This window comes from Malania oleifera, chromosome 1 (genome assembly GCF_029873635.1).
Source record: "Malania oleifera isolate guangnan ecotype guangnan chromosome 1, ASM2987363v1, whole genome shotgun sequence".
In the NCBI taxonomy this organism is placed as follows: Eukaryota; Viridiplantae; Streptophyta; class Magnoliopsida; order Santalales; family Ximeniaceae; genus Malania; species Malania oleifera.
Window position 1 is genome coordinate 154,054,737 of NC_080417.1, and position 24,839 is coordinate 154,079,575.

The window sequence follows — 24,839 nt, forward strand, 5'->3', positions numbered from 1 at the left end:
GAAAAACAAATACCACCGAGGTCTTGGCTTCTATCCTTACCAAATTAATCGGAGCAGATTTTAGGTTTGAGCTTCCTAGGCACCACTCCAAGGTTAAAGTAAGAAAAATAAATTATGTCAGAAATTTTTATAATTTAACCAATTAAATTATAATATGAGATCATAAGAATTATATACACGTTTTTTTGAATATTCTGGCATATGGAAATTGGATTTTAGATTATTATTATTATTATTATTATTATTATTATGCATTAATTAAAGTGGTGTTTGTGAGCCTGGAGATTTTATAATAATTGTTATTTTAAAATTGAACCAATTGAATTAAAGTATTTGATTTCTGAATTATTGTAGTGAATTTTCTGAATGATTTGATCGATTAAAATTATTGGTTTGGTTTATTATGCGTATTTTGTAAAGAATTGAAGTGAGTAGGGTTGGATATCTCCATTTTTCCTTTAAATACATATTTTGAGTTAAATAAATTGTAAAGATGATTAAACCAGCATTTTCGGTAAAATAGATATTGGGTATAAAATGACCTGTTTTTTAATAGTTTATATAATTATGAGAAACACTCAAATCGTGTGGCATGAGATTAACTCTTTTTAACAAACTAGTTGTGATTACTGTGGTAAATGAATTTATATGTTTGAATGCTTTGTTTTGTGTGGTTATTCGTGTATTTCACAATATAACGTTAGCAGGCCTAAGGAGTTCGTTATATTACCCTGGATATAAATCACGATATAATGTCGGCAGACTTGAGGAGTTCGTTTTACTGATTTACTATGAATAGGTTATTGTGAAAGTGTAACAGTGGATATCTGTTGTGAAGTATGTGCTAGGAACGATGGGGAGGGATGCCCTAAGAACCATGAAAAGCGAAGTATTTGTGCAGTATTTTGTGTGGATGTGAATGAAATGTATTGTAAATATGGATGTGCTGTGGTGTATGTGTATGCAGATTCTGTGGTATGATTGATGTTGAATGTGTGCGACTACATGTATGTGAATTTAAATGCATGAATGTTTATGGCAAAGTAAAACTCTCCATCCGAGAGCTTATTGAGTAAGATGAGTGCTTTGATAAATATCAGTTGTAGCCACACCCAAAGTACTCTCGCTAATAAATAATGCTGCATGTGTGAATACAATCTATAAGTGTTTTAACAAAAAATATTTCCCTATGTTTGATACACTAGAATATAACGTCGTAGTAACGTCGGATCGACGATTCCAACAACGTACAACGAAGAAATCTAGAGAGAGGGAAAAAGATTCGAGTTCTTAGAGAGAGAGAGAGAGGATTTTGATTTCTTAGCTAAAAAGAAATGGAAAAAAATATTTATAACCCCTTGACTCGACCAACTTTGTCAACGAGGTGGCGTCTTCATCGATGAGTCAATGTAGAAAGTCCGTCGACGAAGCGGTGGCCTCGTCAACGAGCCTAAGATTTTCAGATTCCCGAAACTTCTTGGCTTCTCCTCATCAATGAGCACCTGCACTTCATCGCCGAACAGCAAAAGAGCCTTCGTCGGCGAACTCTGGCTTCGTCAACGAAACCTGCTCAATTTACTATTTTACCCTTCTCTTTATTTATTTATTCATATATCACGGTTCGGGTTCTTACAGACAAGACCACTATGGCGGAGGAGAGCGAGCAGAAAGATGCAGGAGCACCGAGCCAGAGGGATGTGGAGACATTGAGTCAGAGAAAGAGGCCTACATCTTCAGGATTTCAGACGAGTTCTAGACGAGGCCATTGGAGGGGAAATAGATTTTGCAGAGTTCAGAGAGCAGAGGGAGGAGATCATGGGTATCGAGGTGAGCAGGCATACCCTATTTGCCCTATTTGTGCTAGGAGGCATACAGAGCATGCCGGTTGGGGAGTAATGTTTGCTATAGTTGTGGAAGATCTGGACACATAGCACGGGAGTATCAGTGGTCACTAAACAGAGCACCGGCCCCTAGATAGATCCAGAAACATAATCAAGCACCCAGGGGTGGCGGCCAGCAGAGGAATGTAGCCTTGACAAGGTTTTATATGTTGATGCTGAGAGACGTCAAGACTGCCGCAGACGTCGTGATAGGTACTTTTACCGCTTTATCATATAAAGATGTTGTTTTGTTTGATACAGGTGCCACCCATTCATTTGTATCATCGGGTTATGCTAAATTATCTGGGATTGAGGCACAACTGTTAGATATAGAGTTAGTTGCCACGCCTACTGGATCTATAGTGAGGTGTAGAAAGGAACTTAAGAATTTTCCAGCGACCATTCAGGGGAAAGTACTACCAGTTGATCTCGTGATACTAGACCTGTAGGGGTTTGATGTGATATTGGGTATGGACTAATTGGCAACTAATCATGCTAGTATTGACTATCATCAGAAAGAAGTGATCTTTAGACCCCTGGGTGAGCAGGAATTCATATTCATGGATTACGTGTGCGCACCCCACCGCAGTTAGTGTCGGCTTTGCAGGTGAGGAGGTTGCTTCAGGGCGGTTGTCAGGGATTTGTAGCTTATGTAAAGGAGAGGCTAGAGAGAGAAATAAAGCTTATTGATATTTCAGTGGTTAGAGAATTTCTAGATATTTATCCAGAAGAGTTACCTGACTTACCACTTGATCGAGAGATAGAATTTGCAATTGATATGATTCTAGGGACGACACCAATATCTAAAACGTCTTATAGAATGGCTCCAACAAAATTAAAAGAGTTAAAAGACCAATTGTAGGAGTTGTGAGAAAAATGTTTTATTAGGCCTACGTGTCGCCTTGGGGAGCACCGATTTTATTCGTGAAGAAGAATGATGGGACCATGAGGATGTGCATTGATTACAGAGAAATAAACAAAGTGATGATAAAGAATAAATATCCTCTTCCTAGAATCGATGATCTATTTGATCACCTCTAGGGGACTTTAGTCTACTTCAAGATTGATCTTCGGTCAGGTTATGACTAGGTGAGAGTTAAAGGGGAGGATGTTCTGAAGATGACTTTTAGGGCCCGTTATGGGCATTACAAGTTTCCTATTATGCTGTTTGGTCTGACGAATGCACCGACACCATTTATGGACCTGATGAATCAGGTGTTCCATCAGTATCTGAACCAATTTGTTGAGGTTTTTATAGATGATATAATGGTCTATTCGAAGAGTTTTGAGGAGCATGAACATCATTTGAGGTTGGTGTTGCAAGTATTGAGGAAAATAAAGTTGTACGTGAAATTCAAGAAATGTGAATTTTGGCTGAGGCAGGTCGTTTTTCTAGGGCATGTGATATTTGGAAATGGTATAGCAGTTAACCCAGGAAAGATAGAGGCAGTAGTAGACTAGACAAAGCCGAGAAATGTTCAAGAAATCAAGAGTTTTCTAGGACTGATAGGGTGTTAATGACGCTTTGTAGATGGGTTTTCCAGACTGTCAGGTCCCTTGACACCACTCACGAGAAAGAATGCGAGGTTTGAATGGTCTGATGAGTGTGAGTAAAGCTTTTAAGAGTTGAAGCAGCGTTTGGTTACTGCCCCGGTGTTGGCTATTCCATCAAGAGAGGATGAATTTGTCATTTACAGTAATGTGTCTCAGAAAGGGCTCGGGTATGTGTTGATGTAGCATGGGAGAGTTATTACTTATGCATCCAGACAACTTAAAGAATATGATAAGACTTGTGCATGATTTAAAGCTAATTGTAGTGGTGTATGCTCACAAGATCTTGAGACACTATCTTTGTGGAGGAAAATGTGAAATCTTCACGGACCACAAAAGTTTTAAATATTTCTTTACTCAGAAAGAACTGAATATAAGGCAAAGAAGATGGCTGGAACTCATTAAATATTATGACTGCACTATTAGCTACCACTCAGGGAAAGAAAATGTGGTAGCTAATGCATTGAGCCGAAAATGGGAGCAGTATTGTCAGTAGTGGATATTCAGCACCCTATCCAGATCGATTTGGAGAGGTTAGGCATGGAGCTGATAGAGGGTGACCACCAGGCATTCATTGCCAACTTGGTGGTACAACCTACTTTGCAAAAAAGAATTAAAGCCGCCTAGAGGAGTGATCCAAAATTAGCAGAACTGATGGAAATAGTACAAGAGGAACAGGGGGAAGAGTTCAGTATTTCAGATGACGAAGTTTTGAGGTTCTGTGCCAGACTATGCGTTCCTACAGACGCTGAGATCAAGAGGACGATCTTAGAGGAGGCTCATAGATCCATTTACAATGTACATCTGGGTAGCTAGAAAATGTATCAGGATCTACAGGAATCCTTCTAGTGAAGAGGCATGAAGAGTGAGATTGTTGAATTCGTGAAACAGTGTTTAATGTGTCAGCAGATAAAAGCTGAGCATCAAAGACCAACAAGGCAGATGCAGCCATTATACATTCTTGAGTGGAAATGGGATCATGTTTCCATAGACTTTGTGATAGGGCTACCACCAGCATAGTAGGGACAAAACGATATATGGGTAGTCGTGGATCGGCTAACGAAGACTGCTCATTTTATCCTTATCAAATTCAACTATTCTATGGACAGACTGACATAATTATACATTCAAGAGATAGTGCACTCACATGATGTGCCTGTATCTATAATCTCAAACCGAGACCCTCGATTTACTTTACGATTTTAGAAGAGCTTTCAGGAGGTTATGGGGTCACAGTTAGCATTTAGCACCACTTTTCATCCTCAGACAAATAGGCAGACAGAGAGGACGATCCAAATACTTGAGGATATGCTGCGAGCGTGTGTGCTGGATTTCGGGAGTAGTTGGACCTAGTATTTGTCACTAGTTGAGTTTGCGTACAATAACAGCTATCAGGCCAACATTGGGATGACATCGTATAAGGTTTTATACGGTAGGAGGTGCCGTTCTCCATTATACTGGGATGAAGTGGGAGAAAGGCGAGTATTGGGACCAGAGTTGGTGCAGCAGGCATACGAAAAAGTTCGGCTTATTAAAGAAATGATCAGTGCAGTTCAGAGTCGGCACAAAAGTTACGCAGATACTCGCTGCCAGAATTTAGATTTTGATGTGGGAGATCGGGTATTTTTTAAGGTAGCTCCATTGAGAGGAGTTATGAGATTTGGGAAGAAGGGTAAGCTAAGTCCTAGGTACATTGGCCCATATGAGATACTTGAGAGAGTGGGGTCAATTACCTATAGGCTAACTCTACCGCCAGCTCTATCTAGAATTGACAACATATTTTATGTTTCCATGTTGAGGAAATACGTTCCAGACCCTTCTCATGTGATAAGTTATGCTGAGATAAAACTTAGAGATTCACTGTCATATGAGAAGCATCAGTACAAATCTTAGACAGCAAGGAACAGAAATTGCGCACCAAAAAAATTTAGTTAGTAAAAGTCCTATGGAGGAATCATGTTATAAAGGAAGTTTCATGGGAGCTTGAGGAAGAAATTAGAAAGAAATACACACACCTATTTAGTGGAGTATAGTAATAGTCAGTATTGTTCAGATAACGACAATTTTTATTTATTCAGTATAAAGTGATGAATGTATAGTTGTATTTTAGGTTATAGGGTAGTTAGTGTTTTGGTTTTGGGATAAAATTTTCTGTTATGGGTATAACTGTAATCTCCCAAAATTGTTTATATAACCACGATATTCCTCTGCCATAAGTGAGGGTAATTAATAAAAAAATAAGTAGCTATTTTTTTTTTCAATGGATGATGTTCAATACAGATAGCAAATTTCGAAGACGAAATTTTATAAGGAGGAGAGAATGTAGAGACCCGAAGAATTATAGTAATTAAATAATAAAAGGAAAGAGAGAAAAATAAAATTTTAAGAGGGACTCAGTAGAGTCTCATCGACAAACGCAGAGCGCTCGTCAACGAGAAGCCTTCTTGGGATCATCGACGTGGACTCGTGTCTTGTCAACGAGAACTTACTGAGAGGACTGATTTCAGGGCCTGAAACTCGTCGATGAGGGTTAGGTGTTCGTCGACAAATCCCCTTCTTGGACTTGTCAATGAAAATACATGACTCGTTGACGAGGCCACATGGATAAGCATTCTATATAAGGCCAAAAATCACATTTTCTCCAAAGATTGCATACAGGCTCCCTCTCTCTCTCTATAAAATTCGTTCTCCTCTCCTTATTTTTACGATTTTGGCTTCGTTCTTCACCAGTTCGATGAATGGGAGCCGCCACGCTACTCCTAGGAAGATTCTCTTTAAGTCTGCTGGAGTAAATTGTTGGTTAGGCCAACTTGGGCACCATCCCAAAATCAGGGTAAGTTGATTATTTGGGTATTTTCAGTATTACCAAACATATCTGAATTTAGATTCTATGTTGTATGGGAATATACTGGTGTTTTGTGGAGTAAAACTAGGGTATTATGTTTTCAAGGTTAGGGTGTTTTTGGGACCCTGCAGGCATGGGTTGAGAACCCCAATGGGTATCTTGCCAGGAGCTTAGGTAAATTATAGTTTAGAAATGTTAGATATGTGGAGTTAGGGAAAATATGAATGTGATAATTATTATCGTAAATTTAGTTGTGTGACTGGGGATTATATGGGTGTTATTTCAGGTGTTGAAAATTATGAATACTGCATGTGTAAGATTGTTAAATAGTATTTAGAGCTAGATAGTTAGGTAAGGAGAATACATGTTATACCAGCTTTATTAGACATTTTACCAGTATAACATAGTATTTGATCAAAACATGAAAATTATACAGCTTTACATAATATATTTTTATGGAATTTTATTTAGTTGTGTGACATGAGAATTACTGAAATAGTATACATTATTCAGACAGAGTACATAATTATGCTTATATATATAGTTTCTACAGAAATATGTTATACAATTTTACAAAAACAGGATTATATAGCCTACAGAGTTATGAAAAATAACTTATACAGTTTTATATACAGAGCTACGACTATATAGAATTATACAGAACTACACTTTATATGATATACAGTATTTTACAGAATTATGATTACGTAATATATTTCAGAACATGATTGTACAGTATTTTTATTACCATGATTATACAGAAATATACAAAACAATGATTATATAGAATTTTATAAAACCATGATATACAAAATATAAAACTGTGAAGTACATAAATACAACTTATACAAAATATAGAGCCATGATATACAGAATATAGAATTACAACTATAGAATATACAGATATACAGATATTACAGCGTCATGGCTATACAGTTTATATAGGATCATGGTTATCACAGAAATGCAGAATCATGGTAAAACAATTAGACTTATATAGAAATATTATTATACAGTATTAGACCTCGATGGAATATAGCAGTTTACAAAGCACGGGACTGTTATTATACAGTATAGACAGTGCAACTGTAGTGACCCGAATAATAGCATGTTAATAATAATAAGAGGGAGATAAAATAGAAATAAAAACAGAAGGAGGCCGCAAACTTCGTCGACGACATTGCATTTTGGAGATAATATTAAATAAATATAATTTCAAGGAAATTACTCAGCTTTGTCAACGAAGGCTTTCAGAATTTCGTTGACGAGAAAGTACCGAGAGGGATTTTGGGATAGCCTGAATTTCGTCGACGAACACAGGGGCTTCGTTGACGAGGTGACGTGTCTCGTCGACAAGCCTGGCTGTATAAATAGTGGAAAGACGGGATTTTTATTCATTTCTCTCGCCGCTCTCTCTCTCTCTCTCTCTCTCTCTCTCTCTCTCTCTCCTATGACTCTCTCTACCTTCTCTCTTCATTTTCGGCCCCACCAGTCACCAGATCGACGATCCGAAGCTACCACGACGCTCCTGGCAGAGTTCTCTACGCATTTTGACCGGTGCAAACTGTAAGTGCACAGTATCGTAGTTTTATAATATAATGATGTGTAGAGTATCGTACTCAGGGATTGATGTCTTAATTTTACCAAGTACCGAAATTTTACTAACCTTGATTTTATTTAGAAAAATTAATAATTTTAAACTGCGAAATTTAAACAAAGCTACTTTAAATAAATTATTCAGGAGAATTTAAAACTGGATACCGCGTGTCAAATTGATGATCGTGAAAACTTCTAGGAAACCGATTTCACCTAGTTCCTCACTATGCTTTACTCATTTAGCTAATGTAACTTCGTTTTCTCTGTTTATTAGCAAATCGCCAATTTTTCCAAAAGCCTCTTTCGATAGTCAATCGGAACCTATTCTTGTTTATTATTTAACATAAGAGTATGCAAATTAATAACGCAAGAACGCAGTAAGACCCTCGATTTTTAATGCTACATCGGTTCACATAAGTCTTTCGATCTCTATATTTACCTACGCTGAATTATCCAAGATCTATCCTATAATTCTCCCTTTCGGTAGCAAATCACAAGACTAAAATCATTTAATTAATAGCCAGTTAATTAAAAGCATTAGGCACAAAATAACTCAAACAAACATTAATGAAAACTATTTCAGATTAGCATCAAAGAGCAAGCATAGTTCGAAACTGGCTACATCGTTTTCCTAGAATTCAAAAATTTAGTTCATTCCGAAAATTAAATCCAACATAACAGATTTCACCATATTTTATTCAATTTGGAGCGTACGAAAAAGATCAACACTCGCCGCACCGCCGTCGCGCGTCACGAACACCCCGAACACCGCCGTTGTTCGCCGCTTTCTGATTCTGAAAAGATAGTATTTTTGCGTGCTTCCAACTCTCCTTTGCTGGCTGTGTGTGTATCTCCGCAGTACCACCAAAAGAAAACCACAAGAAAGCTCTCCAAAAATAATTTTTCCCAGAAACTTTTTGTGTGTTTCTTCTTCGTGTCTCTCCCCCAAGAAAAATCCTTTTTTTCTTTCTCCTATGATGCGGCCTCTCTCCCTCCAGCCCCAGCGCACACTGCCCTCTCCAAGTCTCTTCTTGCACACGGCACTCCCCCACAAGGAAACCCTCCTTTGACTTTTCCTTTTTCAATCCTTTCCTTTTGCTTTTCTTTCCTTTTTTTTTTTTTTTTCTTTCCATTCTTTTGCCTTTCCATTCTATGTACCTAGCGCACACTGCCCTTATGAGATGACCCGGCTGCATGGCTGGGTCACATCTCATTTTTTGATTTTTTGATTTTCTTTTTTTGTTCAAAGGTACATGAACTGTCCTCCTCTTTCAAGCCCACTTTCAACCCTCTTACAACTTGTAACTCTCAAATCTTAAAACATAAAAGATTAGAGCTCTTTTTCAGCTTTTCCCAAAATTTTGAATCATCTCAATCAGAGCTCGTATGAGAAAGTTACGCCAAGATTACGAAGAATTGTCGAAAAAATCCATAAAACGGCGTATGCTAACTTTACGTCTGATTTTGGCCTTGATGCTGCCAGTATTTTGCAAAACACAAAACACGAAAATTGTAGATTGTTTTCTTATCTTTCTACAGCATCTTGAATCATCTGAATCAAAGGTTGGATGAGAGAGATACGCACAGATTGCAAAGTACTATCAGTTTTTTTAGCTTCCAACAGTTGCTCTACAATAAAAAACACCAAAATTTCATACATTACTCAATAAAACCCAAATTTTATAAATAGAACACAATGTTAGAATATTGAGAGTAATTAGGCATTTAAATACAAAATATTATTCGCAATACATGAATTAAAGCACCTAATTACGCAATTTAAGCGCATAATCACATCTACCGGAGCGAATCGTCAGGGAATCGGAGTTGGAAATCATCCCAAATTCAGGGTAAGACATTTTAGTCTTCTTTTGGCCTTGTGGTAGTTATAGGAAATGATACAGGCAGAAAAATACTGATATTTAGTTCTGGAAAATATTGGTTTCAGGGTGTTTTGTAGGAGGCCCTGCGGGTATCAGGCTAAAGTACAGTAGGGGCTTTTCAGAGTTAAGGTAAGGGAAATATGCTATGTTAGGAAAGTTCTGAATATTATGCAGTTTATTTATTTACGAAAATTATGTATTTTAGTATGGTGTGGCTTATGATTATGCATATGGTACGGGGATATGTTTATAAATTTAGTTTCATGATTTTATAAAATTTCAGTATTATGATTATACGCATTTTAGTACCATAATTATACGAATTCCAATACCATGATTTTATGATATTTCAATACCATGATCTTATGAATTTCAGTACCATGATAACACGAATTCCAGTATTACGAATATGCAGTTCCATGTTATGATTATTCAGATTTCAGTACGATACGCAGTATCATGGTTATTTCAGTACTTCAGAACCATGGTAAATCAAATAGACATGTATATAGAAATATATTATACGATATCAGACCCTGTTGGACTTGCAGCTACAGAGTACGGTACCATTGCTACAGATATTATGTTACTTTATGAGTGCAACCACTTATTCAAATATACGTGGTACGGTCGACCACCTAAGCCCTTGAAGAGGTTAGGCTCCCCATCCAGATATGGGTTGAGGTGGGCAGGTCGACTGACGGAGTTCAGTGATTTATTCCTGATTGGCCAGCTAGGGTAAATTCATCCTATGGGCCGCACAGCCTCGTCATGAGGGGCATGTCATGACACAGATAGCCACAGGGAACAGTTTCAGTTACTATTATTTACGTATTGATTTACAGAAACAGGGATCCTACTATATACACTAGAAGTATTTTGAATTATAACCATAATACTGATATGTTAAACAATAGGGAAAATGGGTGGTGTGCTTTATTACTTGTACTGTACTTTGGTACTCAGTTATTCATGTTTATATGAAACAGATTTCATGATATATAGTAGCTCATTTGCCACACACTAGTAATAGCATATTTTCTCTTGCTGAGCGTTGACTCATTTGCCACATGCAAGTAGAGGGGCGTCTGTAGTGCCCTGTTAGCAAAGTGAGTACAGTGTCGGATTTTTGTATTAACGCTAGCTAGTTGAGGGTATTTTTAGGGAAGAGATGTATTTATATTTTAGGAAAACAGTGATATGTATATAACTCTGGTATTATATTGTATGGATATGTTTATTATGATTTACGCTTCTTGCTGCTTAGGCTAATGACATAGATGGTATCACAGTGGAAAAAAAAAATCATGTTAATTAAGCAGGTCGTTACAGCAACCATATGTCTTAGATAGGGTATGGTACAGCCGATTGTGCCCTCAGGTAGAGTTATGAGCTCCCTGGCATCCGGACCCGGTGGAGCGGGCCGCCTTTCGTGCTATAGGCATCTAGATATGCATATAGTTAGGCTAGCACTGAAAGGCCAACTAGTGTTTAGCCCCGCCTACGGGCCTCACAACCCAATTATGAGGGGGTAAGTCATGACATATAGTCATCCAGGGTGAAGTTTACAGATATATGGTTATGTATATTACACACAGAAAGCAAAGATTACATATTATAGATAAAAGTATTTTTGAATAGATAACTCAGAAATTTTCATATTCTATATGACATAAGCATGTGTTATTATACTGATGTTTTTCTCAATATATATTGTATACAGTATTGATTAAATGATATGTTGCAAACTAATTCATATGCCACACACTAGTAATAACATGTTTCTCCTTACTGAGAGGTGTCTCAACCCAACATTATTAAACATTTCAGGTAATCCAGAGAGGCGAGAAGGGCTGGCTCAAAGGTAAAAGTGGTGTAGAGTCGGCATAGTTTTTGAGGTGAGCTTTGGGCTGGTCTGTGGAGCCCACAATATTTTTGGGACTTTTAGAAAGTGTTATATATATATATATATATGTATGTGTATGGGTACAACTAGGTATATAATACTCTGGTATTATATTTTTGAATATGTTGGATATAAATGTACTTCTTCTGCTTAGGTGTTATATGAAATGCATAGGATACCATGTTCCCACTTCGTGCTGTGATGATGTCAGTTATGCTCATGCAAGGTGTTAGAAATTATATATTAATATAAAAGGAAAAAAATAGATGAAAATTTCAGGTCGTTACAAAACCAGAGTGTCCATAGAGAAAGAAGAGGAATGTAGAAAATCAAAAGATTTCATCAAAATTCGCGAATGTAGTGAAAGAAGGAGACTCGGAGAGCGGTGATGGTGATATATTTTCTGTTTCATCGGGTTCAGAACATCTCACGGATTTTTGGATCTTAGATTCGGCATCTTTTTATCACATGACACCAAATAAAAATTGGTTCAACACCTATAGGTTAGTAAATTTTGGTTCTGTTCTCTTCGTGCAAAATTGTTGGAATAGGGAATATAAGAATTAAAATATTTGATGGTGTTATGAGAACATTATGTGATGTTAAACATATACCGGATCTACGGAAGAATTTGATTTCATTGGACACTTTAAATTATAACGAGTTTAGTTACAAGTCTGAAAGTGAGGTAATGAAGGTGTGTAAAGGCATTTTAATGATGACGAAGGGACATAAATTATTAGGGTATATCTATGTACATTTGGGTACAACAATTGTTGGTGGAGCTACAGTTACAAAGTCTGAGTTAGATAACACTGTCTTGTGGCGTATACGGTTAGGACATATGTGTGAGCGTGGGATGATGGAGTTTCATAAGAAAAATATTTTGAGGGGTGTTAAAACATGCTAGCTGAATTTTTGTAAGTTGGTTCGGTCAGGTATGATTCGGTTTTAACAATTAATTCTATCGATTCGATTAAGGATTAATATTAATTGAAAAATTCGGTTAATTAATTAAATTTGGTCAAACGGACCCTTTACACACCCCTACTGATGGGGATGAGATTTTTGCAATGAAAGTGATATAAAGAAGAATCATGTGGATTATATGAAGGCTCAAAGGGATATACTTATCATTGTTCATCTTTGCAAGATTAAGTAGCTAACTTAAAGAGAGGCTATCCATCAAATCATGAACCACCCAATCCAATGGTGATTTTGTCTTTTCTTCATTAATATATATATATATATATATATATATATATATATAATTTTATACTAATTAATGTCAACTTCCTGTACCCAATCAATTTTCCCACTACTTAACGTTCACACATTGAATATTGTATGATTTGAAAAGTTGAAACTTTCAACAATTACTCTATAGGTTTAATCCAAAATTACTATATTAAATGTTTTTTTAATGTAAATGTAAATTCTTTAGGTGAACTTTAAAATTTGACTCTAACAATTAAGGTATTGCGCTTCAAGATTTCTTAACAATATAGAATTCGATATGATAATGTAATATTCTTATAAAGCTTTATATAAAAAAAAAATTAATTTTCATTCTTCTATAAATAAAATGAACTTAACACAAAAAACACTTAAAATTATGTGTTAGCACCCATTCATGGGCATAAGGATAAGGTGGGATGGTTGAATTTGAGTTTGGGTGGAATCAGGAGTAGGGCATAGTCAATGTCATTAACAAAAGCAATTCAAGCTAATTATCTTTTTCTAACTTTATCCATTACAAGAACTACTATTTTACTCAAGTTGTATAATTAATAATAGAAGCAATACATCACCTAAAACCTTAGCTCTAAAAGTCTCATGATCAATCAAGTTATCAAGGTCTATCTCGAGAGAGATGTAATAATTTATTTTAAAAAGGATAAATTATATTATAAGTTCTTAAGTTTGACTCGTTTGTACTTCACTTGTTAAATTTTAAATACAAGAGTTGGATCATTAAAATTTCATATTTAAGATAGTTTAAGTCCTTGTTCGAGGACTTGTCAAAGTTAAAATTGAAACTTTAAGGATCAAGATATCACAATTTAAACTTAAGTGAAGTGTAATTTAGTCAAATTTTAAGAACTTATAGTTTAGTTTACATTTTTTTAATTATAAGTAAACAGCAAACATAACACTGAGGCTACAACAATGGACTTAAACACAACTAGCATTGGCATGCACCCTTTGTCATTCCGAACAAAGAGGGCTTCATAGATGGGTATGTTAATCCCAACCAATGCCCCACAAAGAACAATTTGAGGCACCATCTTCTCAAAAGTGCTAAACTCCTTTTCTGCACAAACTCTTATGACTCCCCCAACAAAGCTAAAGAGATTCAACAATGCCAATGTAGCTATAACAACGAACATAAGAGAGGAGCTCCCAAACTCTATCTTCTCTTCCTTGTACCTCTTTAGAGCATCTTCATCGACCACTTTAGATGTAATAGCAAATGTCGTCTCAGAAAAGCCTAGTTGCTTCACGAGGGTGTCTATAAAGGCAAGAGCAAAAGAAGTTGTTCTTCTTATCACACACATCCTTTGTGAGTTCCACCAAGCTCTAGGTGTCTGGCCACACCTCAAGACCTCCCACAAGTTACCGGCATTCTTGACAACAACGACATATGCAAAAGGTAGAAACCATGGGCTTGAAACCTACTTAGATGTGAATAAATAACTCAATTAATGTGATGCATTAAGAAGGGACATTAAATATTAATGATGATACATTTAACATACCTTAGGGAAGAGGGGAATGCCATGGAGCAAGCAAAGAGAAGGGATGGTCACATAATAGATGGTGGGCAAGGACGTGGGGGCGAATAGGAGGTAAATGCAGTATCCCATTTGGGCCCCCAATTTGATCTTTCCAGGCCCACAGAAGAAGGGGCAATACCTGGAGCAGAAGATCTGAAAGAGGCCCTCGGCCCACCTCTTGTGTTGGACCAGAGATTGGGCCAGGGTAGTTGGGGCCAACCCCACGAAGGCCTTCCTCTCTGGGTTGTAGTAGACTGGCTTCCATCCCCTGCATTGAATTGCCAGGCCTGTGACCAAGTCCTCCACTGAAAACCCATATACCAAGCCCATCTGCAAATGGAAGATAATTTTTACTTTTAGTTTCAAATTTCCAATTCATTAATTCCACCAACCGAACAGGACATTAATGTTCATAAGACTTCTCTTATTTTTATTGAATAAGAATTAAAATATGTTGAATGTAATCAATGCAGATATAATCCTTCAATGGTTTCTAGCTAATTTCATGAGAGAGAGAGAGAGAGAGAGAGAGAGAGAGAGAGAGAAGAGAGAGAGAGAGAGACCTCTTTTCCCCACGTCGTACCCATTTCGTAACTACAACTTATAAGAGCTTTTGATGCTTCCTCTAAGTCACCAACATTTCTTTTCACATTTTTATCATGAGTCTGATAATTGATACTGTTCAAATCTAGTACACAATCCTCAGAATACTTTCCTCCGCATAGACTTTCTCGACGATGAAAACATCCAGTGCCACAATAGAGCATTACGTCAAGTCTATCGAGCCCAGCAAATTCAATCTTAATAGTAAATAAATATAACGTCAAAAGACTTCCAAATTTCTACATAAACTTTAAGAAACTAAAAATAAAAATTGTGTCATAGTTACGATCCCTAAAAACTTAAAAGCAATTTCGTAGTTATGAGACTAAAAGCAAAATAATGAAAAATATTTTTTCCATGAGAAAAACTCGATACCTTTATTTTTTAAAGGCACATTAATAATACCTTTTGAGCAACTAGATATGAACTTGAGTAAATGTCATTTTGAGTGAGATTCTCAAAACTTTGGGGGAACTGCACATAAGATATCTGCTTGCCTCTGTTTTTATCCATGAAGAAGCATAGTGCCTCTTGTATTGTGGTTGAATTGTTGGAGTACATGTCACAGTCCAAGGTTAAGATGATGGGCCCATTGCTAATCTCTGATGACACTCTTATCTGCAAAATTAATTGAAATTTAAATATTTCTTTAAATAAGTTCATTTTTCTTAAAAATAAAAATGACACGTGGGATAATAATTGGACCGAACCATATATGCGTGGTGTCTTACGAAAAATTATTTTGATTTTGCAAATGGGTTTATGCCACACATACCCACAGATACATATATAGCTAGACGATAGTGTAATCTCGTTTTGTCCAGTTAGGTTTGTTCAAGCGATAAGGGCGAAGTTAGGTTTTGGTAACTCAAGATCTTAAGTTCGATTCCCCACTTGCGTAGTTTGTTCAAAGGCAGTTTGGTATTATTGTCAAAAATTGGAGAATTGAAAATCAGAAATGAAAACCAAAAGCTAGAAATAGAAACTAAAAATCGACAACTTGTTTGGTTAATATTTATAAAATTAATATAAATTAAAAAACTTAATTTAAAAATGCTCATTTCTTATATTTAAATTAAATAGTATTATAAAAATTATAAATAATACACATTAAAAAATAACTATAATAAAAAAAACATTTATTATAGTCGTCTTACTTAATTGTTCTACTTTCAAAAATTTTTGGACACACCAATTTAAGAATAATAAAAATATTTTAGAATTGGCTTTGTTACTATTTTTTGAAATTTATATATATATTTTTTATTTTAATTATATTTAAATTCATATGATCATTTAGTTTTGATTTTAATTTAAAAGTGTATAAAATAAATAATTTAATTAAAAAAATATTTTTAAATATTAAAATTTCTGGCAATAGGTTGCTAAAACAAGTTAAAACCATAAAATCTAAATTTTAGTTTTTTGACAAATAACTGAAAATCCCAAAAAACTGAAAACCGGCAATAGAAATAAAAAAAAAATAACAATATAAACAAACACACTTTTATAATATGTTTCTTTACTATGAAGAAATATAAACAAAAATAGAAAATAATAAGAATATCAAAGAAGCCCTTATTGAATTACGATAAAATTTTTAAAACAAGACTTCAACAAAGATTTGGGCAATTTTCAAACATTTTTTTACTAAAATATATTCTTTTATATAGCTAGGCTTTTATTTTCATCATGAAAATACATAAAATGTATATATATTATATGAAAACTTTGTTACCAAAAATATAATTTTTTAAAAAAAAAAATCTATTTAGGATTTATTTAAATATAAAATATTGTTATATGAAATATAAAAACAAAAAACATTAAAATATGAATTACCAGTGCATTTATTGCCCCAGCCTTGAAGTGATGAGGCCATTGAGGTCGCTTCTCTCGTGCCACGTACACTAGTGTGGGTAGTCGCCTTCCATCATCGTCTACTTCCTTTTTGTCTCTTCCATCAATAATTATCTAAAGAAAGATTTTTTAAATTAATAAAAAAGCATAATAATGCATTTTTAAAAAGTTAAATTAAAAATAATTTAATTAGCACCTGCACAATTGACTGATGATCTTGCTTTGTTATAATACCATCCCATTCTGAGAATCCTCTGTGTTCATCTCTTATTTCTTTTGAAATGCTGCCCATTTTCATCGCCGATTTGATCCGACTATTCATTTCTTCGTATAATTTCTTAAAAGGAAAACAATTATAAATATAAATATTATTTCATAAGAACAGTATGAGTAATACACTCCAAATTCATAAATTAATTATTGATTGAAGAGATGATAGTGATAAAATTAACATTTTTTTTAACATAATAGGGATAAAATTATTTAATTTTTTTTAAAATAATATGTTTTTAAATTTCAAGCAAATGTTGATTAGGATGAAATACAGACGAATTGAAATTTACCTTAATGCCCAACCATTCTTGAGCAAAGGTGAGTTCATGAGGATCGGAATTTCTGGCGAAGTAGGCCGCCGGCGATCTGGGTTCCACGGCGAATTTGTTGCAGAAGGGGAGCCAGTGCTTGGAGAAGCGAGAAGCCTCCAAGAGAGCGTAGAATGTTACGTCCGACGCCCCATCGTCGGACACATAAACGCTCAATTTCTCCGGCGGATAATTGTAGGCCATCGCCGACAGAACCGTGCCCATCACCATTGTCGCCGGCTCTATTTTTGGATCCGCCGTGCACACGAATATGTCCACGGCCGGCAACTTCTCCCCATATCTGCCTCTCGTGTACATTCAAATAAATCAATAAATATAATATATATATATATATATATATATAAATTTTTATTGGTTGGCTTGATTTTAGCTCATATGAAATATATGTATAATTACTTTAAATAATAGGAATTTGAGGTGTGTTTATTTACTTTTTATACAATAAATTATTTTTTTGAAACCAAAATATGCATCGGATTTATTTGAATTTATATTTGGTTTCAAGATAAAATGAATTGAGAATATTTGAATTGTGGGATTATTTTAGAATATTTTTATTTTTGATTGATGATAGTAAGAGTGAAGTAGAATTTAAATTAGAACTTTAGAAAGTCACACCAAAATTTAAAAAAGTTAGGATGAGTATGAATATGATAAAATATATGAAATGTATTTCTAGTCATGTAAAGGATAGCAACATATATAAATTAAACTTGACAATCAAAAGATTAATAACACTATAAGATTTAGATATTTTAGATCTATTATGTAAGTTGAAGGGGAAAATGAAGAAGGTATGATGCATATAATTATATAATAATTAATAATATACCTACCGTTATCTATATTTAATTATATTTTTTATTATATAATGTTATAATTATGTAATAATTTTAAGTATGCGCTTCTCCAGCCTTCTAAAAATATTTATTTAAAAATTATTAAGTACATCATACTTATACGTCATATTTAATATAATTATATATATATTTTATATATATTAACTTAATATATAATTTTTATATTTATAATAAAATTATATAGACTTGGAAGCACAACATCCCATCAAACCTAATCCACATCCCTCCTTAAAATGGAAATGGATGGTCCCATTCATCAATTTTTAGGATACATTAAAATGAGAAATAAAATTTTCATTAAATCTTTATTTAATATTTTATTATAAAATAAAATTTAGAACAGAAAAAACCTCAAAGTTTTTAATTCAAATGGTTGAAACCTAAAGAATATTTGTAAAAATAAAAATACAAAAAATTCACTTTTTATATTTTTACTAAGAAAATTTAAAAATAAAATATATCATAAATTGATCACCTCAGTATTAACCTTTAACTTTTAAATTTTTTTAATATAATTAAACATAATTTTTATTTAATATAAAAAACAATAAAAGAGTAATATGTGTGCGTGTGCGTGTGCGTGTGCGTGTGCGTGTGCGAGCGAGAGATAGAGACCTGCGGAGGAACGTGTGGAGGAAGGGAGAACGGGAGACGACGTTCCAGCGAGCGGACAGAGTGAGAATCCAGTAGAGGCCGAACCATAGCTCCGCCATGAACATCATCCCAATGTTCCATCCCCATGATGATGATGATGATGATGATGATGATGATGACCTCATCATCATCATCATCGTTCTGCTTAGCATACCTCTTCCTGCTAATGCTTCATGGTCATCATCATCATCATCTGCTGCTGCTGGACTCATAAAGATAGTAATAATTTGAAGCAATCTGTAAAACCAAATCAAACAGATCCCCACAAACACACTACTCCCAATCATCTTATAACCCATCCCCACTATTCCTCCCCTTCTCGTCTCAAACAGAACCTCTCCTCCCCCACCCCCGCCCATCTCTCTCTCTCTCTCTCTCTCTGCATGGGCGTATACATGTGCATGTATATATATATATATATAGCTGAAATTAGCATCCACATATTTCTCTTTCAAACGAATCTTATTGGGATACTGTCCTGCCATTGCACGCCACATAAAAACAAATCCGCATGCTACATGCTTATTATTATTATTATTATTTTCCAGTAAAAACAACTCTGCATACTGTTCTGAATATTTTGGCAAAAAAAGGTGTAGAGTGTTTTTTTATTATTTATTTTGAGGTTTTAAATATTTCACGAATCTCATTTTTTAATAAAAAATACAAGCATGAAATTTCCTTGAGACCTTCAAAATTTAAGAACTTCTACTGAGGTTTAATAAATAATAAAAAAAAGCACACCACTCTCAATGTTGAACAACTCTCTTAAAAAAAGGGGATATGTCCCACATGAATGATATGGGTCTCATATGATAAGGATATGAATTAATGGTTGTATGAGTTAATTAAAGGGTTAGTTTATTTAATATGAATAATTAATTATGGGAAGTGGCTATAAGGGCATGCTATACATCAAATTAAGCTCTAAGAGTAGGGAAAAGAAAGTTAAAGAAGAGAAAGGAAAAGTTAAGTTCAATTAGATCTAAGGGGTTAGCTACATGGTGATATTAGCTACAAAGAAAAGATAGGAAGAAAGAGATTATTCTCTCTCTGCCTCTACTTCTCTAATCATTAGGAGATCCCATAAATTTGATGAAGGAAAGAAAGAGAAAGAGGAAAAGTGGGAAAAACGATTTCTTCGGATTCTCCAGATGTTCTTTTTTATAGGTTCGATATGGCCTATTCTGGTATGTAAAGTTTGTAATTTATGATTTATTTATTTTCCTACATAAAGGTTATTGATGTGAAGTTCGTGATAATTAAAGATCCTTGACTGGAACATATTTATGAAAATTTTCTTACATGTAGTATCAGAACCATGTTGGAATTATCATGAACTTCCTTCATATAAAGATCGCTTATGGTTATTTTGTTCGATCTTATTATAGTTTTATGGGTAAAATTTGTGGGTATAATGTTTATCGGAATCAAACTGAAAATATATGTGATATTTGATGAATTTATGGGATTTTTGTTGGTCTAAAAATTTTCTTACATGTGGACGGTTGGTAGTTTCCCCTAATATAGTGATATCAAAGTAGGACTGCTGAATGATATGCATGCAAATAATTTTATTATAACTTAATTAGTACAGGAACACTCACATGTTATGCATGCATAAGTTAAAGAATTTTTTATGAAAGTAAGTTAGTAAAATTCTTATATTGAAAAATTGATTATCTGTTATAAATTATGGATAAATTTTGTTGAATAAGGAATTAATCAATGTTTCTATTATAGTTAGCATATTGTCACCAAAGTGATCTTCCTGCTGATGCTTCATGGTCATCATCATCATCTGCTGCTGCTGGACTAATAAAGATAGTAATAATTTGAAGCAATCTGTAAAACCAAATCAAGCAGATCCCCACAAACACACTGCTCCAATCATCTTATAACCCATCCCCACTATTCCTCCCCTTCTCGTCTCAAACAGAACCTCTCCTCCTCCACCCCCGCCCATCTCTCTCTCTCTCTCTCTCTCCCCCTCTGCATGTATATATATAGCTGAAATTAGCAGCCACATATTTCACTTTCAAACGAATCTTATTGGGATACTGTCCTGCCATTGCACGCCACATAAAAACAACTCTGCATGCTACATGCTTATTATTATTATTATTATCCAGTGAAAACAACTCTACATACTGTTCTGAATATTTTGGCAAAAATAGGTGCGAAGTGTTTTTTTATTATTTATTTTGAGGTTTTAAATATTTCACAAATTTCATTTGAGTTTTAATAAAAATACAAGCATGAAATTTTCTTGAGACCTTAAAAATTTAAGAACTTCTACTGAGGTTTAATAAAATAAAAAAAAAGTGCACCTCTCACCATCTTTAACACCTCTCCTAAAAAAAAGGGTCAAAGAATAATGTATAAGTGATTTAAAAATCAATTGTTAAGTGAAAATTCAAAATTTTTGAAATTTTGAAGGGATCTCTGTCTTTTCATCACCTCAACTTAGTGTCTTTTACCCCTCTAATTTAAATTAAGATGGAAGTGGACGTGCGTTAACTTTGTTCAAAACAAATGCTATGTAATATTATTAATTTATTTATTTATAAGTTGTTCTAAGAAGAAAGACTTACATATATGTCACAAGATTGATATTGTGCCCTTTCCACTAAAATTATGCCTTATAAACAATTTAACTCTATACAAGCATACATGATATAGTTCAATAGAATGAGCATAAGCATTGTATGTAAGAAGGAGTATCGGGAGTTCAATTCTAGGTAGATACATTCACGGAGTCAGCGGTATCTGTGAATGGTGAGAATTTACTCTGTGAATTAGCAGAAACCGTGGTTGGTGAGAGTTCGTTCTGTGAGCCATCAGAGACCGTGGATGATGAAAGTTCTCTGTGAGCCAGTAGGAACCGCGAATGGTAATGGAGATGTATTTTAGGGGTCGAGTTGACCGAACGTCCAACTAATGCACAAAAGTCGTGTACGCACTCCAGACTTTACCTGATCAGCGAGACATAGGAGGAGGACGCTGATCTGTAGGTTTGGTACCGTGCTAAGGGGTCTGAAGGGCTTGTTGGTGGTTGGAGTTCCTATGTATTCAAAAAAAAGAAAGAAAGAATGAGCATGAGCATTGTACCCTCTACAGTTAGACAATAATTAGAGATGAGATTTTAAGTGACTTTGGAAAAGATTCAAATGTATTCTTTTTTTTTTGGGTGGGGGGGGGGGGGGGGGGGGGGGGGGGGAAGCATTAGCAGGCTATCTAGCTAATTGTTCATGACACTAGCTTTTTTGGCATTTGGTTGCACTCTCTTGCTAGGTGGTGAGATAATGATGACTAATTATTAAAATAATTTTGGAGGGATATTTTAATTTTGGTTTTTAGCAAGGGTGAGTTCTTTCTAGATTATTGTAATTAAATTATTATGTACACCTAGTCCTCCGGCTTATTAGGAAAAAGAGGACAAGAGGATTAGCTCACTTGATGAATTGAATGTGCCACAAATATATATTTAAAATATCATGTGAATGATGCATTAGTGCTAATTTAAAAATATTGTCATAGAATTGACAAGCACATAAAATTAATTTTAAATTATTTTGCAGTTTGAGTTTTATCGGTTTGATTCGATTAATATAAAGGTTCGGTTTAGGTTGATTTGAGATTTGGATAATTTCGGATATTTAGTTTTCGGTTCGAGTATGGGGAATCTTTAATTAGGTTAACTGCATTATCCAAATTACTAATTAATTAATAATTAAATATAAATTAGTAATATTAAAATATGATATATGTTAAATCTTAAATGTTTAATCTTAAAATATCTCTTTTATCAATTAACTCTTTTATTAATTAAGATGGAATTGGTAAACTATAAACAAAATTTGCAATCATATTTTGTTTTAATAATTAATTTTAAATTTATTTGGTCAAATTTGGTTAATCGAATTACCTAAAAAGTTGGTTTGGTCGGGTATGGTTCAGTAGAACAACCAATTCAGTCGGTTCGATTAGAAATTAGTATTAACTGAAAAATTCGATTAATTAATCGAATTTGACCTAATCCACATTCTTACTGATAAGGATGGAATTTTTGCAATGAAAGTAATGGGGAATGATACTATTATAAAGAAGAATCATATGGATTATATGAAGGCTGAAAGGGATATACTCACCAAAGTGGTGTATAACAATAATAATAATAATAGTAATAATAATAAATCATTAATTTTAATTTATATAAGATTTGATTCAAAATTTTTCTCACAAATAATAAAAAATAATAATAAATAAATAAAATAAAATAAATAAATGACCAACTGTAGGACTCACTAGCTAACTTAAGACTTAAGAGAGGCTAGCCATCAAATCATGAACCACCCAATTTATTTCAAGATTAAACTGATGCTAGTTTGAAGTTCTTCCCTTGGATAATATATATAATTATATACTAATTAGTGTCAACTTCATTTATGTATCCCAATCAATTCATTGAATACCGTCACTACAAAAAATCAGGGTATTAATGAAGGATCAAATTCGTCACTAAAATCTTAATACCATCACTATAAATTTTACATAGACACAATTCAAATTCGTCATTAATAGCAAGGTATTAGTGATGAATTTGAATCTTTCACTAATAATTAAGAAATTAAAAAAATTTAATACTAATTTTTTTGAATCATCAATTCCTGTAAAAATTTGTAATTACATTTTCACATACATAACCTGAAACCATAATTAGTACAAAAATCATAAATTATTCAAAATTTTGAATTCAAATACAAATTCAATTAAAAAAAAAAATAACAACTTTTCAGAAATTTGTATACATTATACAAATTCAAATTAAAATACAGAAATTTCATTTGTTCAAATAACAATAAAAATTACAAAGAAATAATCAAAAATTGTATCTGACGACTATAGTGCATACATGGTATCGTACTGATATTATGACAGTCGCGAATCCTACAAATTAAGAATCATAAAAAAAAATTAGTATACAAATGGAGAACAGAATTGAGAGCTGACGCTCAGTATAATCAGGAAGAAAAATATAGAGAGTGTGTCATACAATAATTTTCAACCCTAAACGAATAGCTGAAATAAATGTGAATGACGTACATATGAATATATACAGTTGCATGCATCAAACAATGCATATAAACATTTTAACTCGTTCTCAAAACAAAGTATCTCTGGTGGTGGACAAATGATAATGTTTATCCATAGTTAAAAGCAAATGATATGTCATGTATGTTAATAGATGCAAATTTAGGATTTAATGAAATGACTTTTCGTTTAACTTTCACTCATTTTTCAAAAATATTTTAAAATTCATTTTATCATAATTATCTTTGTAAGTGATTTTTTTTTTTTTGAAAAATTTTAACAAAATTTCGACAGCATGTCGTTTGTAAATTGGACATTATTTCCTATAAAACATGTACCTGAAATATGATTGTTTTCACAAAATAAAATATTTCAAGCATGCGAGAACCTAAATCCACTACCAGCATACAATTCATAATGTACTGCATCAACCATGCAGTTGACGTTCAACACAAGCTTGTATTCTAGTAGTTCAATATATAATTCATATAACATAATACCATCCATGAAGAAAATATTACCAGGAAAACGTTAAAACACAATTCAACTAAGGTTTTCTAGTTTTGTCCAAACAGTTGCTTTTCAAGCATTCTTGATGCTGCTTAGGTTGTGCATGAAGTTGTTACTTAGATTATGAAAAGACTTGTGATAGATTGTGTTGGGGTTTCTTAGATTCTGTTATGAACATAAAAAGCTTTGGTTATAGATTAAGGAAATGGATTATGGTT

General features: G+C 33.9%; 1 protein-coding gene across 1 annotated transcript; it reads right to left on the reverse strand.

Annotated features, from left to right (window-relative positions):
- Positions 1–13,755: 13,755 nt before the first annotated feature.
- On the reverse strand, positions 13,756–19,402 carry LOC131167592 (cellulose synthase-like protein E6). The gene is made up of 8 exons (XM_058126389.1): positions 18,979–19,402; positions 17,465–17,783; positions 17,098–17,238; positions 16,884–17,015; positions 15,447–15,659; positions 15,002–15,238; positions 14,421–14,768; positions 13,756–14,336 (listed from the first exon to the last, which is right to left on the reverse strand). Exons 1-8 carry the CDS (start codon positions 19,374–19,376, stop codon positions 13,788–13,790), a joined length of 2,337 nt encoding a protein of 778 aa, XP_057982372.1. The 5' UTR covers positions 19,377–19,402; the 3' UTR covers positions 13,756–13,787.
- Positions 19,403–24,839: the final 5,437 nt, after the last annotated feature.

Bases quoted from the DNA above. Each gene is read 5' to 3' on its own strand.
- LOC131167592 (XM_058126389.1), bottom strand. From the start codon at position 19,376: ATGGGCGGGGGTGGGGGAGGAGAGGTTCTGTTTGAGACGAGAAGGGGA. The intron at 17,016-17,097 runs GTGCTAATTAAA...ATCTTTCTTTAG, and splicing joins ATCATCAGTCAATTGTGCAG to ATAATTATTGATGGAAGAGA. The intron at 15,239-15,446 runs GTATTATTAATG...TTTACTATTAAG, and splicing joins CATATCTAGTTGCTCAAAAG to ATTGAATTTGCTGGGCTCGA.